Source organism: Falco peregrinus, chromosome 10, assembly GCF_023634155.1.
Source record: "Falco peregrinus isolate bFalPer1 chromosome 10, bFalPer1.pri, whole genome shotgun sequence".
In the NCBI taxonomy this organism is placed as follows: Eukaryota; Metazoa; Chordata; class Aves; order Falconiformes; family Falconidae; genus Falco; species Falco peregrinus.
Genome location: NC_073730.1, coordinates 15,048,867 through 15,068,031, shown reverse-complemented (window position 1 = coordinate 15,068,031; position 19,165 = coordinate 15,048,867). Strand labels below are relative to the sequence as shown.

The 19,165-nt window shown below is 38.4% G+C and overlaps 1 protein-coding gene across 1 annotated transcript in view; it reads right to left on the bottom strand.

Moving 5' to 3' along the window:
• Window positions 1–19,165, bottom strand: part of DPYD (dihydropyrimidine dehydrogenase) — a 367,955-nt gene that overhangs the window by 175,893 nt on the left and 172,897 nt on the right. The window contains exons 12-13 of the mRNA XM_055815469.1: window positions 11,776–11,960; window positions 4,142–4,357 (exon numbers count right to left, since the gene is read on the bottom strand). Of these exons, the coding sequence (XP_055671444.1) occupies window positions 4,142–4,357; window positions 11,776–11,960 (401 nt within the window). The remainder of the gene's footprint in view (window positions 1–4,141; window positions 4,358–11,775; window positions 11,961–19,165) is intronic.

Sequence of the window (19,165 nt, the reverse complement as noted above, 5' to 3'; positions counted from 1 at the left end):
TCTGATTACAGGTTTTAATGCAAATTTTGTGTACTAAACAATACTCACTAATAAATTCTAAGTAAATAAAGCAGCTCAGCATAACACTTCTACTAAAAAGCTCCCACCCGTAGTTATTTAATTAATGCAGTATCTCCCATTCTGCAGGTAGTTTGCTGTTCATCTAAGCTCTAAAAGCGGTAATAATTGGTATTCATTTATTGTGAATTCTATGATATGCAGCTCCCCCCTTTCGCTGCGATATGTGGCTCCCCCGTTTCCCTTCAATAGCTTGCCAACAGAATTTACAAATAATGTGTCGCAGCACAGAGTTATCTGAGTAAGACAGAAATACTATTTGAACCAAAAGAGCAACGAGCTATTGATCCTGCAGTCAAAAAGGGAAGACAGGAATGTAGGAAAAGGTGTGTGAAGGGACGTTTTTGTTCTGCTACCATTTGTCTTTCCTAGTGATAGTCTGTTTTAAAGGCAGCTATTCGCACTTCTGGAAGAAATCAAAACTATGTGATATTATAGCTGCTGTGCAAAGAGATTGAATTTAGTAAATAAAATTCTACAAGTCACGATCCCCCTCACAGATACCTACACATACAGGTACAGTACCCTAAAATTAATATTTGCATTACGCTATAACATCCAGTACTTTCTAAAATATTTTGAGTGCAGTATATACTTAAAGGTATAAATACTCTGAAGGAATTTCAGCTATTTCTCAGGTTAGCTTTCTCTATGGTTCAACAGTAGTACAGCAGTATGCAAGAACAAACTTTTGCTGAATCAAACAGAGCTGAAATCCTTACCCTACAAACAGAAAATGCTACAGAGGTTGTCACAAAGGCAACTATGCAGCAAAGTATGTGGGTGTTTCAAAAGGAGTGAGCACAGAACGAAACAGTACTACGCTAACTCCCTCTGTGGCAACATGTGATGCTTTCAAGGTGAGGCCAAGACAGACGAGGGTTGGAAAGACTGCGGGAGTAAATTAGGGTTCAGGGGCTAGATCTGCAACATTGCTATCCAACATTTTTTCCCTATACAAGAAAGTATGGCCTCTCATGGGCTGCAGAGATCCCTAGCCTAACATTTTAGAAGAGTTTTCTGTGCTAGGTAGTGAAAGAGGGAAAAGGAGAAGTTCACATGAAATGAATCCTCTGTCTTACGAGAATCACAGCTCTACAGCCAGAGTCCTTGGATCTCCTCTTCCAAGACTTATCCTGCTCTTCTCTCTGCTCCTATTCTATCACACAGTAGTTAACGCATGCACATCTGTGGCTAGGCTGTATATGCTTTTCACCTGCTATATGTCACTCAAATTTAGCCTGCATCAGTCACTCTTGCTGAAGTCCCAAAGGATGCCCATGGTCAATCGGGAAGCCACTGGTTTCGCTGTTGGGTACTGAATGCAGTGGTCAATTTAGTGATCAGCTCTGGAAAAGGGAACATTTCTCCTGCTGCTAATCTCCCCACTGCCACACAGGCAGTTTCTGCTTGGCCTTTAGTTACTGCAAATAAGAAGGAAGCCCACAAGTTAAACCTAACCAGGAAAGATGAAATGAGGAGAGGAAAGGGATGAACACAGAGTCCTGCTTGCATCGATAACAAGGTTGAAGTGGAGGAGCTTCAGCTGCAAAAAACTGTGTCTAGCAAGCTCCCATCTTCCCAGAAGCTGTTCCGCTCTTGGGAGCTGTACTGTCTGGGGAGCAGCTCTGCCTCCTCCCACTGACTCTGCAGGCTTCAATCAGGAAATCTTTGCTCCTGGTCCTGCTATGCAGTTCGCTGTGACTAGCTAGGCAGGACAGCTCAGTCTGAAATCTCTACTTCCACAGGTACCACAGCCCAAGAGACCATTCTGCTCCCTGCAGAACACTGCACAAAATTTATGTCTACATAGTCAGAAGCTAAGTCTAAAAACACCCGTAAGTTAGCACATTATGCCAACCTGTATTATTCCAAACTCTCTACCAACTCCTTGTTACAGCATGAAGTCAACAAGAGAAGCCTTTGTGTAGTACTCATTGTTCACAGAAGAACTGCTGTACCTCATCAAGGTTTTCTTCACATTCGAAATATTTATTTTTGTAGCATTAATTACCATGCTACTATTATATATAAAAGCAATTTTATTTTTGCTGCACCTCACAGCCAAACATCTCAAATCACATCACAAATACTAAGGCTTAACACCTGTGGGAAGTGCACTACTGGGAAGAATACAACAGTAGAAACTAGCTAGTACTTGGGTAGTACACAGTTCTATTGCACACATTGACACACAATTCAAGAGTTTAGGCACCAAAGAAAGACTACTGCCTCCTACTGAACCTTAGAAAAAGCTTAGCAATAATGATCACTGGACTAGAATTCATCCAAAGGACTTTGCTGAACTCTTGAAAATAAATGCCACCTGCAATATTTTCCATCTTACTGCAACAAATAATAAAAAAATGGATTTTATAACCACTTAAGATACTTGCTTTTAGCAATCCTCTCACTTGAAAGACCTCCATCCGAGTCACACCTCCAGAGCACAGCATCAGTGGAACACTTTGCAGTCGCCATTTGGGAAATGACTCAGAGTCTGCTGCTTAGTGGAGTACCAACATCGCTTCCTACAACATGTATGTCTTTCCTCCTGAACTCCCACCCAAGCTGGAACTCAGCCAGCGTCTGTTTAGCTCTTAGATGCACAGTAATCAACGTGCAGTCTGGCAGGACTGCAAGCATACCAGCAATAAAACTGATAAATAAATAAATCTCAGTTCTTGCTATAAGTTGCCTTTAGCCTAGGCACTGAATAATTACAGCTGATGGTATGTTATACACATAAGTCAGTTGTAAACATACTTGAATGACATTTATGTCCTAAAAAGTGTTTTAATCAGACACCCTGTGAAGTGGATTAGAATCTCCATTGCAATGCAGAGGAACGCTTGTTTCCTTAGGGCTACTTCAGATGTAGAAGACGGCAAAAACCAGCCTGACATATTTTGCAGTATGCCATAGTAATACAGCACTTTGCCCTTAGACCTTCCTCATACTAGAGGGCCACCCTCTATGGTTAACTCATTTACAGCGCTCACCCATGTAGAGGGGGCAGAGTAGCAAATCCACCTTTAATCTTCTGCTAAGGTCTCCATTCACCAGTACACTTCTACATCCCATCTCTGAACCAAGAATAAACCCCCCCGTTTCCAAATTCATCTCAAAAGCTCTCTTCAAGCCCACGCTACTCTGTGTCACTGGTCGACAACACATTACCATTATTCACACTGTTACTCAGGCCTAGGCAGAGGATTTACCTTTGATCCTCTTCCTCTCTTTGCAAGTCAAACTGTATCTACATCCCAGCCAAAATCCTGCTTCTTTTCTTCGCAATACATTTATCAAAACTGTTTTCTTTCACTGTCTAAACCTCTTGCTCAGTCTCATTTTGCCATTTTGGGAGTAGTAACAGGGAACCCACCCTGAACGCAATTCTCAGGTCAAACAAGCAATTAGACACTTTAAATCTACACAAAATGCTTTATTTTAGGTGCCACACTGAGCTACAGCCTTCAAGACTTAACTCCAACTCGTTCCTCTTCCACTACATGTTATTGAAGATTTATGTCACTGTACTACAAACGTTCTGCAGAACCACTCTTCCCTCCATAGGCTTGTTTTATGTTGCTTCCATCTTTCTCTTCCACTACGCACCCAGCCTCAAGCTTACACCCACATTATCACATTGCAACTGCAACTCAATTTCAATGGCTTATCTTGGCAGTCCTTGGCACAGAAGCTGCCTTTCATGAGTTGTGTGATAAAGCTGTTACTCATCCCCTTTGCATTCTTATCCCTCACAGAAAACATTTCCATTGCAGTATTTTAAAAAAGGACTATTACCTTTATTAGCTGGCTAATATTAAAAGGTTGGGCAATAATAGGGAAGAATGTAACAGTAAACAAACCCAGAAACTGTGTCACCTTTACACTGCACTGTTGGAAACTCCCAGATTAGTTGACCTACACAATGTACTATATCCTTCCCCACTACCTTTATGCTAACTAGATTTAATAATGCCATTCCCAAAAGATTCAGATTTTTCAAACATTCAAATAAATGGTTACATGCTAAATATAGCTTAAAATATTTCCTTACCTTGTCCAGGGAGAACGTTTTAGTGACAGCAAAGCCCCATCCAGCTTCAAAAGCTCTTCGAATCATTGAAGAACTAGTAGTAGGGGTTGCACTGGCAAGGCCAAAAGGATTTGGAAACTTCAGTCCAGCCATTTCTACACTGATGTCTACTAAATCAATAGGAGTATAGAAGAGTGGTAGTTCTGGAACAGTAGAAACTGCAACACCATGTAAGGACTGTAAAAACCAAACAAAAATCATGATTTTTTTTATTCTTTTTTGTATAATTTATTATTAACCCTGGTAAGGGAATAATTGATATATAACAATGCAAAGTGTAAATATTGTACTATGTGTTCAGCCTTGCAAATCAGCAGAACATGCAAACACTTGCATATGTAACATCTTCTGTCCAAATAGCATTCATATTGAAATATTATGCCATGCTGGAAGTAACTGAGTAATAATTATTGTTATTTTACAACCTGTACTGCTAGCCTGGTTCAGTCCAAAGGTTTGTTCAGGCACTCTGAATAACCGTTCTGTTCCCTGCAGCAGCCAGCAGTAGTGAGATTGAAAAACAAAAACCCACAGGTTATGCACAGACAGACCCTTTCTAGGCTGTTTTTTTCCCCCAGGTACTAATCAATAAAAAGTGATTAATATATTAATCTTAAATAAATAAAATATTTATTTAAAATAAAAAGTCATTAATATATTAATATTAAAAATGAAGGAAGGGATCCATGTGCAGGATCACCCAGCCCTAGCTCAATGTATTTTGAACTCCTGCACCTTTTTCCCCCCATTTTAAAGATTTTATCTAGCCTATGCAATGGGATATTTCACAATATATGCAAAATTATTGGTTTGATATTTAATTGTATTAATATAAATACTTTAAGGGGGACAAAAATTAGACTGATTTGGAATCAAAGAACAACACATTCATTACGGCTGTGACACCACAGTCGCTTTTGTTTTCATTTTAAAGACAGTCTTTTCTCTTGAGAGTCGGTGAAAAGCTTTCAATGTAAATGTTGCATCTAATATTGTAGAAGTTGTAGAGAGAAAATCTTTCCCCATGTCTGGATACTGAACAGCACCCTAATCAGGCTGTGGTTGGTAGAATTAAAATCTTTACTTGCTCAGATGGTTGACTCAATAAAATCACAAAGAGATGAAGCGGTAATTTCTAATATAGAGAAGCCCTACATAGTTTTTGTTCCTTGTGTTCCCAGTAAGTACCAGCAAAAGATCACAGCAGTTTCTTCTATCCTTAAAAAGTTTTCTTCAGCAGGAAAAAAAAGAACCACTACTGGAGGTGTGGGGAAGATTTTCTGTAACAGAGTAAAAACCACAGCCACTTACAAATTGCTGCCTTTCAGGTTGGTTCAGGTTGGGCTTTTTTTTTTTTTTTTTTTTTTTTTTTAAGGAACTTATTTACCCTATTTTTGCCTGTGAAAACTAATATGCATGAATGGGATGAGTGTTTTCCTGTTTGTTTTAGTGCCTTTTGTTTCCTAAGCTGGTTCAAAACCTACCAGTTCATGTCTGCTTTGTCTTGGGCCTGCCTGGATTCACATCTCAGATTCTGATCCCAGATCTTTGATTCCTTGGACAGACAGGATACATCTGGGGTCCAAATTTTCTGATGGCTTAAAAGCACTGAAAGCAGTAGAATTGTCCTAGCCTGAATGATGTGAACCTGAATACGTCCCTAATGGCGGACTTTTTGAGAAAAGTTAATTTTTAAAGATCCCTAACACTTGGGACCAAACTCCCTTCAGCATCACAACCTCTCCCAGCTACAGGCAATGCAGCCACACTTTTGAAAAAGCCAGACATCCCGCCACTTGCTCCCTCCAGAGTGTTCACTGCTGCCGCCAGGTCATATGCCACAGGGCTGTTTCCCTACACCAAGAGAATGGTTTTCTAGAACACCCTAGAAAACCAGACAGCCCGGCACTCTAAATTTCAAAAGCTTCTGTTAACTGACAAATCAAAGGAAAAGAAAAAGAACAAAAAAAAAGAAGAAGAAAAAAAAGAAGTATTGTCTTTTGATTATTTTGGGTTTGATTTCATCTTTTAACTTTTTTTTTTTAGTCTTTCTTAACTAAAATTTCAACTGCACAATGTTGTTTGCAATGCCAAAACAGAACTTCCTGGATCACACAACTGAAATTAAAGCATTTTTAAATTAGCACTTTTAATTAGCACTTTTTGTCTCCTACATATTTGGAAGTGGGGAAATCAGCTGAATTCAACACTGATCGACTGAACTCTTGTGTTGAACACCTTGATTTTGATTCTGTAAGAACAACAGCAAAGAAAGACATGGAAAGGTTTTTGGCCCATTCCACTTTATATGCACATGTGACAAATAAATCTGATTTTCCATTTTGAAAGCAGTTATTTTTTAGTTCATTTGCTATGCAGAATTGTTCAAATATTCTCTGTGAATACATGTCAGACTGTGTATTGCTCACAAAGTATTCATTGCTTGTGTAACTGTAAATATTGATTGCTATAGACAGACAGATTAAGTGCTTAATATAATCATAGTGCTTAAATCACATTGTTCTGTTTCTTTTTCGAAGCAGGATAATTTAATATCTAAAAATAATTCTCACCTAAAATGAGCATTGCTTGAAAGTGATTCTTTACTAGAGACCCCAAATAAGCTTTCTGTGATAAAACAGAAATTAAATCCTATACAAGACCAAAAAAATTAAAATCCACCAAAGCAGTGAAAGACTTTTGAACCAGGTGGTTGAATACACCCAGGCAAAAACAAGCCTTGCTTCCTGCATGCCATCGTGCAAACTGGTCATAAGCCACTTCCCAAACCATCTTCTTCCTGCCAAACTTTCTTCACAAGGAGCAAACCCACAAACATTTCCATCAAGATGCACTCAGGCATGGCAAGATGTGCCTAATGGTTTGTTAATGATGAGGTGGCCCAGGTGGAGATGGCAGGGGGAGGATTAAAAAAGGTTTCAATGGAATAAAACAAGTCTATAAAAACACACAGGGGCAGGATGTAGCTGAAGGTTCAGTAGCCAATGCTATACATCGTCACAGATTTATCTCCCTCCTTCCTATCACCTCCCTTTTTGCGCTATTTATTTTTTGCTGTTTTTTCCTTTCAGCACAATGCTTATAAAAGAAATAAATTTACTAAGCCCTGATGCATTTTCTACAAAGTGAAACTTTTGACAAACTAAAATGTTTTATAGCTTTCTGAAAGTAAAATCATCTTCATAATGAAGGATTTCCCTGACATTGCACAAACAAATAGGAAAAGAAAGCCTGCAGGCAAGGGTTTATTTATAATAACCTTCTCTTGATTTTTAAAAATAGAAAACAAAAAGTGTGGCCCATTCTTCCTCTCATTCAATGCCAACCAGCTGAGCTAACAATATTGCAGGTACTTATTGTTCTATTCACGGTGATTTTGTGGATACTGGAGCAGTGAAAAATCCCCAGCACGCTGCATGCAGCGGCCCTGCCTTGCTCTAACCAGGGTACGGCCAGAGGCAAAAGCCACACAGTCCACAGTGCAGGGCCGACAGGCAGGAACTCAGCTTTGGACCTGATACAATTTGTGACGCTGGTTTTCTTTAGATGGATAAAATTCTTAAGCACAGTGATATGGTCTAACTGCATTTTTGGGCCTTTAACAAAGATAGACTGTGAAAGTGAGTAGTTGTATTACTGTTATTTTTCACAGAGAGCCTTCTCTACAAATCCTGCCTGCAAAAGTCCTTCTGAATACTCTCATCTCACTCCTGCTTTCTCAGTTTTTAAGTCTGATCTTAAACACATCTTTTCTCTCTTGCACGTGCTGCTTCTATCCTCTCCATGATTGCCATTACTTAACTTTGTTAAATACGTTTAAACTTTGTTAAACATGTTTATGTTTTTTCATACAATCTCAGAACGGCTGTGGTTGGAAGGGATCCCTGGGGACCATCTAGTCCAACACCCTTGCTCAAAGCAGGGTCAACTCCAGCAGGTTGCTCAGGGCTCCATCCAGCTGGATTTTCTAAGGTCTTTCCTGGCTTTCCGTTTCTGGAACAGACATATTGCTTACTCCATGGTAAGCAACTAAAATACCAGGTTTCCTGCACCACCTTTTTGCAAATGGTGCTTTGTTACTCATCTCCATGCTAGTGTTTCATATGTTGTTCTAGCTAAACAAAAGGATATTCAATTTTTCCTTTGATTATGCTGAAAAGCAGGAAACATCACTAACAGCTTCAAAGACAAGCTTCCTGGGAACCACCTATCTCTACTATTGATTATGAAATAATGTACATTCATGCATGCTCTAGGAATGTATGAGAATGGTCAACCTTCATAAAAGAATCAACAGCTATACTCTTCAGATACAAAGCCCATATATTTTTTGACAGCACAGATAAAGTAAAAACAGGAAATACACGATACTGGTTCAACATAACACAGTGATGTGTTCAAAATTCATACTGAATCATGTCTTAGTGAAGTGCAATTTATACCAGTTGGGATCGAGCCCTCTATTTTTAAAGTGTATCATGCACATTTCAGTCTAGTCAAAATATAAAAGAAAAGAACACTGGGGAGTTTACAGTAAAGAACAAAGAGATTTAAATAAAAGAAAACTTATTGTGAATCAGAGAGGAGAAGTAACTTTGTAAGAGGCATTTTAGTGAGAAAAAGAAGATGGCAGCTTGATCGCCATGTATGGGAAAATGGTCCACAGGTAAGTATATAAATAGAGCAGAAGCAAAGTGTTAAGGCTGGTGCAGTGGTCCAGGAAGAAAATACTGAAAGAATCATGATGCAAGAACTCTCTTTGCTCTCAAGGCAGGTATAGAAAATTAGAAGTTAGTTCTGCAATAACTGTGAATTACCCTGAATGTAACTATTACATTGCTAAATCCCATTCACTCATCAAAAAGAAATGAATGGTAACTGAGGCATACAAGAGAACAGCAGCCTATATTGCTTCTGCACAAGATCATGAAGTCACTGTTGGGACAAAAAGCGAGGGCCGTTACAATCCCCAGACTAAACAGATCACCCAGATTACGTTACAGAAATTTGTACATCGTTCATGGAATAACAAAAAAGGTTCAATTCTGAAATGTTGTGAATAGCACATAGTTGCATGAATTGGGCTGGTTCTGTTTGAATCTCTACTGACATGCAAAGAATAGTTCTAGGAAGACTGACTGTATTTTCTAACAGGTTTTACTACAGCTACCCTTAGCTAGGCTTTGACTGGTCATGTTTATAGAAACTAACCTGAGAGAACTGCAGGCAACAATTTCTGAGATGAACCTATGCTTCATATAGTGGGAGGAATATGTTAAGAGGCAAGAGCTACTTCGGCAACTAATGATGGAAAGCTTCCAGCATAAGAGCAGCCAAGAAGCTTCTGTAAATAACTCCCAGTTTTGAACATAAGGCATTTCTGCTGGAGAGTCCTGGAGTCTGGATCTCATGCTTCACTTGACCATGTGCCAGAGCTTGCAATGACTTTAGTTTCAGGGCACATATCAGGCCCATCTGTTTGCTTAGCCTTTTGCCTGGAGTAGGTTGGGATACAAGCAGCGTGCCGTTCAAACAGTGCATTCTGCAAATAGTCGGGATGGTGTTTTTGAGTTTCAGTCTTTGACATGGTCTTGGATTGGCTGAGAACTCCTATGGAACAGTTTTATTTTGCTAAAGGCTGACTGCATTATTTATAGATCATGGTGCTGAGATAGTTGGTGATTTTGGAAATGGCTACCTATTCCTGTAACCAAAATTCAAATGGATAGATGGTATCAATAGATTTATTTAAAATTTAACATGTACTCAAGTCAGACACTCGGACCACAGGAAGGCTGGTTGCCTTAGAACCTTACAGTAGAGAAAAAATAAGGTAGTGTGTAAGGATGTTTTTTCATTTGATGTTGGAAGTTTCCAGAATACAGGACTGTGAACTGAACGCACACACACACGTGCACAAAGGCGTGCACACTCGCACATACCTACCTCTATAAACATTAGGGTAATACAATCTTTCTCTAAACAACTTCTTTAAAAAGAAACTCTCCTCCAGTCACTAAAATTTCTACCAGGGCCAAACACTGGTGAAGCAAATTGCCAAACTGCAGCACTGCACCACAGCAACCAGATTTTAAAAGGGCTGCACATCCAAATAAATGCCCCTGGGCAACCCATTCATCTAACAGCTGGAAAGGTGACACTTGACATTTGGAAACTTTCCTGTGAAGATTGCTGTAAGGCTTTCCCATTAGCTTCCTGGTGTGACTGTAAGGTTGAATAAGCTGCCTTGAAACCTGCAAAGGGTAACGGAAATGCTCTAATATCACAAGCCTGTTTGATTTAAAATTCTAATTCTCAAGCCATGACTATTCAGATTTTTTCCAAAGTATTAAATGCATTGGGGGTGGGGGGTGGGGAGCAAGCCTTGAGGAAGAAGCAACAAGATAAAGTAGGATTTTTAAGTGATGTATGTATTTCTAGAGGTTAAAGAGGAAGGAGACAAAAAGGAGGAGACACCCCTTTTCTCCTCCAAATTCACTGTGCACTGAAAAATTAAACCAAGCAGGTCAGAGATTAAAGATGTTTCACACTCAGCATTTTCATAGGGTCTAAGAAGGCAGGACACAAACAGTGCTTTAGAACAAGTGAGAAAAAATATGCACAGATACTAACAACAAGCTTTCAGTTGAAGTATTTTTAGGAAGCGAAATCAGACCCCAACAGCATGAAATTGCACAAACATGCAATCAGAGAGGCTTTGAGCAGATGGATGGGGGAGAAAGACATCGAGCTGTTACAGTCCCAACTTCAGTTGTTCAAATCTCTTTTTGTGGGAGAATGAATCATGTATCGTGTTTCTAAAAAGTTCCTTGCACTATGAACACACTCTTTGTCAGCTGGCTCTCTGCACACAAGCTGTCTCTCCTGTCTCTGAAGGTTCCTCTGCCGCTCCTATAGACTTTGTGCTTGCTCTTTTACTAGAAAAATTAGGGCAGAGGTGCCAAGTCAGCGACACGCAAGGAGCACCAAAAAAGGGAACACGCAGTTACCAGGTCTCTCAAGTCTGCACCCCTTAACTCATATTTCTCAGGTAAATTCTCTTTTGCATTATTTTCCTCTGTGCATTCAGTGTTTACTTTTGGCAGGTCTTTTGTCCAGTTTATCAGCCTCATCAGAGCAAACTTTGGTTCCAGAGTAGATAAACCAAGTCCTCTGTAAATGTCTTCCTCAGGTAACAATATTAGCAATATTTAATTTTTACTTTATACACCATTTGGAGATTTTACTTTTTAGTACTGATGGGCTCGCTTCTTTCCCCCAATTACCCAATTAGGACTTCTACTTGCACTGTGTATTGCGCAGAGAAGCTTGCCACCCTTGAGTGGAATTTAGACCTGGGACCAAGAAAATGTTGCTTAGACTGGGCTGAACTACGCAAACTTAAGTTTGTGATCCAATTTGAATGAATCTGTAATGTTCAAATCACCAGATAATCTGGGTATTAGTTTCTCAAAATTTGTGTATTTAATCTAAACCACAATGAAATTATCTCTTAAAGCATCTAAAAGCAGATAGAGATGGGAAAGAGGAAAACATTTTTTTAAAAAAATCACCTGTATGTATCTGTGCATGTACCAGGAAGCTTGTTTTCCATCATTTACTGATTCCACTGTAGTGTTAGCAAGACCACCAATGTCACCCCCTGCAAAAACCCAGGGTTCACTTGTTTGCATAGTTTCTGCATCTACTTCAGGAAGACCCCATCTGTTAAACTTGATAGGTGCCATGGCCTCTCTGACTGTAATTAAAGTGAACAACAAATATGTTAATAGAAGAAAGAAAAAACTGTTGCTAAAATCTGTCAAATACACACTGATAACAATTAGCAGAGCAGTTCCAAGTTCTTTCACTTACTTAAATGTAAATTGAAGTAGAAATGAGAAGTCCTTTTATGTACAGAAATGGTTTTGTTGAGCTAGCGGAGGTATGCAATTACTAACAGGACTCAGACAGAAAACCAGCGACACATCATACGGAACAGCAGTTTGGTAGTATCAGAAAAGTAATGAGTTCCTGTGTGCCTGCAAAGCCAGACTCACGTACAAAATAAAAGTACACAAGTGTCACAAGAAGTGACTTGACGCAAGCTCAACAAATAATTGGTGCTAATGTTCTTCTGGTCACTCCCTGAGTACACAGTGCATATCGCAGAAGCTGGGATTCACAGTGCCATTCTCACTGGCATTACTCATCTCCCAAGGGAAAAATCCTGCATTTCTGAAAATCCTATTAATGAACAACATTAACAAAGGAAAAATAAATTTTCTCCCTTTCTCTCCACCCATAGCTTTGTCCTGCACTTACCATATCGACATGCTTTTCTCCTGAATAACCTACCATATACACTCTTGTGCAACTTAATACGCAGCACTATTTTTGACATTTAAACCCCCAAAAAGAATGTTTCTGATACAATTTAGATCTCCAGAATTTACTTCCCACATTTATTGACCCTCACAACAGAAATTATACTCTGTTATTTTTTGACAGGTCATTATTAAACCTGACAGAAAATTTTCAGATGGAACATTTTCCCACCAGAAAATGTTATGCTATCAAAGCTTTGGCTTTAACAAAGTGTGTTGGTATTAAAGAAGTTTAATTTTGAAAAAGATATATTCCAATAAAGTCAAAATCATCCCGACTTAATGTTTAAACTCAGAACATCCTGAAAGTAAGACACACTTTGAAAACTGTTACATATATTAAGAATAAAACCATAAATCCAGAATAAAAATTAAATGCTTACATGTAGGCAATATATTTTTTATCTTTTTCACTGCAATTTCTGTATTTTTTTAGGGCATGCATTAAGATATCTTTTTTCTTCTTTTTCATGCTAATGAACAACACATATAGGCATTCTGCACATTATTATTGTCCTTAAAAATAATGTAGATGTGAAAATAATTTTTTATACTGCATAGCATTATACAAATAGCATTAAATACATGTAAATGCTCAGAAAAAAATCCTTGCTCTATATTAAAATGATTTTTATTATGCATTTTTAAATTACTCAATTGTAATTGCAAAGACACTTCAAAGTAGCTTCATGAAGAGAATCATGTTTTCAAAAATATTTTCAGCAAATGTTGATGGCATATATCAAAATGAGGGAGTTTTTATATGGCTTTCTCTACGGGAACTGAAAATTCTGCAATAAAATGCAGCTTAAAATTGCAACATCCCTCAGGGACATACCACTAGCAGATGCAGATTGCCAAGGTCAATTAAACTGATGTAGCCATGCTGTCATATATGTAAAAGAGAAACCTGCCAGTTTAAGACAAGAATATTTCTCCAATACAAGGGCAAAGTCGTGGTATTGCCCCAGTGCACGCCCGAGTATACAGCAAGCTTCAAATGCATCTTTCCTGCACATCATCATGATGGAATTTCTTCTCTATCTCCCTTCACCTCCAAATCGTGTAGTAGAAGTGTATTTCAAAGTGGGGGCTGTGTATAATCAGGGGCAAAATAATAAAAGAGGAAGCAAGGTACAAACATCGTCGTCTACTTGTCCCACCTACGCTCTCCTCCTCACCCCTGGCATACACAAACATGTACACAGAGGACTCAAATCCCAAGTATTTTTTTGCAACTGGTTCAGAAGCCAGAATCACAGAAGACAGTTTTAAGCTAGAAGACTGTAGCAGGTTTTCATACCAAAAGTATTTAATCTATCTTCAAGACCTATTGCTTGCACAATTCCTCCCACCCCACACATAGACTTGTGGCAAAAATATTTGTGTAGTAACAGAATCAAAAACTTATGAAATGGTTTTCTTTAAAAATATTTAAATTAAAGAAAAAGCACACCAAACAACCTTCAGACTGAGACATTTTTCAGTCTGGAAAATGAGGGTTTTGGTTTGTTTGTTTGGGTTGGTTTTGGTTTTTTGGGTTTGTTGTTTTTTTTTTTCTTCTTAAAAAGTGCTGATAATGGCTGATAGAAAATTTATTAAGAATACTTCAGTAATATTTATAAATCAATATATTAACTTTCTCTTTGTGTCTCAGACTGTCTGTACTTCAAGAAAGCTTTTGATCATCTTATATTTGTCATATATAGGATAACTTATTGCATGCAGTGGTACCATCTCAGCATGTGGTCCAGACAGTTCTTGCAAGCTAAATACACAGAGGCTTGTAAAAACACGTTTGGAAAAAACCCAGAGGAAAACTTGGTGCTGCAGGATCTGGGCCTGGGGATTTAACAAACCCCTTTTATTTCTCTGAGACAGGACTGAACCACAGTAAAGGTGTTAGAGGGCAACACGCTATCGGAGATGTAGTTTTTCAGAAGAAATGATGTAAAACTGGAAGTTCTGGCTACTTCTTTCATCTTGTGGGAAAATAGAGTATTACCTCTGTTATCCTGTATCTATTACATTTCTCAAATCTATCTTTGGATTGTTTTGTGCTAAAATAGCTGTCTGAACATAATTATACCAAAAGCTTTTTGAGTGCAAAGAATGCCCAACATACCTTCACCTGAAACATCTCCCCAGGGCCTGGGGATTTGTCTGCCTGATCAGTATTTTCAAAATTGGGAAAGAACATTTCCCTGGTGGCAAGGCTGACACGGCATCCAGCAGCTATTTCTTTCTGTCTTTTTTATAATTGCCAAGATTTAGAATAAAAATAAGTAAAAATTTTTAAGTAAAGATTTTAAGTAAAAATAAGGGCATGATTTGAAAGCACCTTACAGAAGAGTTCCTGACAACCTCACAGTTTGGATCTGGTACCTGGGGCAACTGTGAGGCTGAAGGGATCAACTCCTAGACCACCTGCAGAAAGAAAGGGAGAACTGGCTTTCACCAAGGGAAGTCCCTTCTCTGCCTCTGCAAGGAGCGAGAGGGAGAGTCTTAAGAGCCAAACCTGAGCTAGAAAGGAGGTGACACCAACTATGTGAATTGTTGTTTGACACTGACCAATAAGCAAACTAGATCCCTAATGTTTTTCTTGATGTATGATTTGGGCAAAGGTAAAGAAAAGAGCGTCTTTTAAAGCCCTGTTCCCTCACACCCTTTAAAGTTTAAAAGTAATATAGCTTTTCTCTTGAAAATTCAAAGTACAGTCCTGTGGCTATACTGCCTTCTCCTCCATATCCTGGTGAGATATTATACATAATTTGAAAAGATCCTTCTGGATGAAAGACAACATACAATTGAATTATTCTGCTGCTATCAAGTGATGCTAACACAAATAACACCGAACAAAAGGACAGTTCTGAATGTATATTCCAAATTTGCTATATTCACAAAGCGAACAAACACAAATGGAAAAGCAGCAGCAAATTATAGCACTTGCAGAAACAATATTAAAATATAAGTGAATACAGAAAAAATATTTTAATTAACAAACCAAATCAAATGGAAAAGATTCCTCAAATAAAGCTTTAAAAGTGAGTCTGTGTGTTTGACTGCCATGACTAATTATGTATCCATGTAATGTGTGTTCAATTTGGGCTTATTTAAATAGCAGAAATGCTCATTAGCTGCAGTATATCTGTGAAGCTTCAATAAACAGTTTAATGGTTTTTATGTTTAACCAATTTCATAAGTTCCTGTAATTTTAGCTTTAGTAGCTCATTAATGTTATTTTTGATATCCATCTTACAGAATTCCTTTACAGTGAACAGTAGCATTACTTCAGAAAAATACAAATATATACTGTAACTTTCTTAATCTCAAATGTAAAAAAGTACAGCTGTCACATGCACCAACAGACTGATTAACTGCTGCCGCTGCCCAATCTATACACCCAGCAAACAAAGAAAGGCACACTCATGCTTCCCACAGCCTCTGCCCCACTGGTGTACTGAACGAGGAGTAAAAAGTGGTTTGACTGGATAAAGCTGGGTCCAGGTGTGCCAGGAGAGGCTCCCGCTGCAGGCTTGTACTGACTATTTTCTGCCTGCCACCAGCAAGCAAATGTGTACTGATGCCTGTCAGGTGAAAGAGCAGAATTCCTGCTCTAAGTTAACAGGGCTTTAGAAGTCATCATGAAGCCATTTTTGGATACCAGGAATTGGTAATCATTTCAGAGTGTGGAACGGCTGCACTCAAACTCATTCAGTAAACCTATTTGTGGAGTAAAATCCTATTCCAAATGACTCAGCAGGAGAACTCCTACCTATTTCAGTAGGAAACTTTTGAATCTATATAAATTTCAGTTTTATATAGCAATTTTTCAAGAAATCTGGTGACTAAAAGTCTATTCTGTGGGTGTGAGGCAGATGCTGTGCTACCAGGGAGACACCAGGTCACCCCCGTGGGCATTCCCAGCTGGGGCATCACAGCCACCTCTCTTCCTCCCTCCTAGTCTTTCATCAGATAGTCAAGGCTCTGATCCTTGGAGGCTGAAGTTCCCTAGTTGTTTGAGCAGGCTGTATGCAGAAACTCAACACTCATGCAGGTTCACTGGCTTCTGGAGCATTTGAACTTCTGTATTTGTACAAAGGTAAACTAAAATCTTTTTCGTTTACGAGCTCTGCAACATTTTTCCCTAGCAAATGCTCCTCAATCTACAGAAATAAATATTAAATATGAGTGGGTTAAAAAATTAACTTGTAAACTACTTGGGTAAATTTATCTTTGCTGTGTGTCGAACTATACTGGGGGGCCGTAGTTACACTCCAGTAAGCCTTCTGGGGTTTGCTGCCACAGTTTCTAAGCAAGATGACAGTCATACTAGAAGTAAAAGCAACACACCTAAAAGTTGTGACTGATCCCCAGAAACGTGAAATAAAATTTTGCCCTTCAGTTACCATGCAATAGCTAGCTGCTACCAAAAATTTAGTAAAATGCATTTTGCTCACAAATAGCCTACTATTTCTGGGGGGTTTTTTTGCAAAGGCAGTATTTGGAGTTTGCTTGGGTATTTTTGCATTCTCCTTTTGCCTCTCCAGGAAAATAAAATAGACATTATCATGCCAAGATTCCGTGTTCTCATAAATGGGAACACTTCCTTTTTACTGCTGCCTGCTAAACAGTGTTGAACTAAACTTATGTTGCCAGTTCCCTATCCTGCCTCAGTCCCCTGTCCGGCACTGCATTTTGCAGTGCGTTTTGAACAAGTGTACTGTTTTCCATAATTTCCTCCATGGTTCTCCTCAGAAAGTCCAGGTTCTCCTCAGAAATTCAAGAAAATAAATCAGAACAAGGACATTTGTTCCAGTGCAAAATTTTGCAGTCCAAAAATATTGTTCCCTTTTGCTTATCAGAACAAAATAGATAAGGAAATGGCTATTGGAAGTTTAGACTTTAAAACCAAATGGACTGCTGTTAAGTAGGATGTTGAGGCTCTATGCAGTGCCAGGGAGTACACAGAATTGCATTTGTATATATTGAGTAGCTGCAATTTGGAATGGTGACAGAAGATATTTCAGTAATTCCCTAATACATTGTATGCCTCCAAAATAACAAATGAAGCAGAAAGCAGGAACATGAGGAAAGGTAAAAAATTATTTTCACAGCTCTTTGTTTATGTGGGTCAGTTATGATAGCTCGAAAGCTTTGGTAAGCTATGCAGTAAAATAAAAAGCAGCTTGTGGTTGCAAAATCTTTTTTTTTTTCTTTCAACAAGAAGCAAAACATTTTTCTTACTCCATCTGCAGTAGTTTGATTTGAACAATTTGTTGGGGTTTTTTTTTACTGGTTTCAGTAAAGTGGTAATGTTCTTAAAATAGTCTAGAAGGCATCTCTCCTGTTTTGTCTGTTAGCAACTTCCCGAGCATAAAATGGACTTTGGAGTCCATTTTTTTTTAAATTAATGATGCATTTATATGATTCCCAATGGGAGGATGAATACCTACTAGAACTATTGCTTAAAAACACAATCAGCATTTTATTTAAACAAAACAAAAATACTAAAACCCTATTGTGAGCACACAATCTCAGTTGTAAATTTAATAGTTACTGTGCAAAAATAAGAAATAACCTGTTGAAGACAATAGAGTAGAAAAAGCTTTCTAACCTATGAGTTGTTTCTACTCAGACAGCAGTCAGTCACATGCTTATGTCTTGTTAAACAAAACCTTAAAACATGAGCATCAAGGTGCCCTGAACACTTCCCTGAACTGGGGCTAAGTCTGATTTTAATCCCTCTGGTTTTCATAGTATTTTCTTTTTCTTGTATCAGCAGCACCAGCATTTAACAATATTAATAACAAATAGGACATATCCTGCTAGCTTAGCCCATACCAATACTGCATTTGCAGTTCCCCAAGGTCTCTTAGGATTTAGGTCAATTGATAAAGCCTTTTCTATGAGCAACAATTAACACAGCCTGCATCTGAGTAATCCGGTCATAGAATAATTCAGACTAGAAGGGCCCTCTGGAGGTCATCTAGTCCATCCCCTCCTCCAAAGTTAGATCAAGGTCCAAGTCAGATCTATTTGTCCCTGGCATTGTTTTTAGGACCTCCAATATTTTCATATCCATCTTTTGATGGAGAATATGTGAGTATCCCCATCTCTTGCATACAACAAATTGCACTTTCTTTTTTAAAAAGAAACACTAAGAATACAAGATGCTTTTGGTGTTGGCTTTGGTTGGTTGTTTGGGGTTTTTTTCTCATTTTCTTTTACTATGTATGCTGAGGTAGCCTGGAGATTTGGTTGTAAACCAGCTCAATGGTGAAAAGCAATTTTGACTTTCATTAAGACAACTTAGTCAAAAAATAAAGATTTAAAAGCAGCTGAAATGGTATACTCAAAATAAACACTTTATTCCCTCAAGTCTTAGTTTCTTTTCATTTTCACATGCAAAACAAATGCCTTGCATTTTTCCTTATAATTTGCCTGCTATTCTAATAGCAGTTTCACAAAAAATACAGTGTGAAACTGATATGTATTGCATACCCCAAAGGTAAATGACTCTCTTCTTTCATGATCAGCTCATTGCATGACTTTGTTCCCCTCCCATTTTATGCTC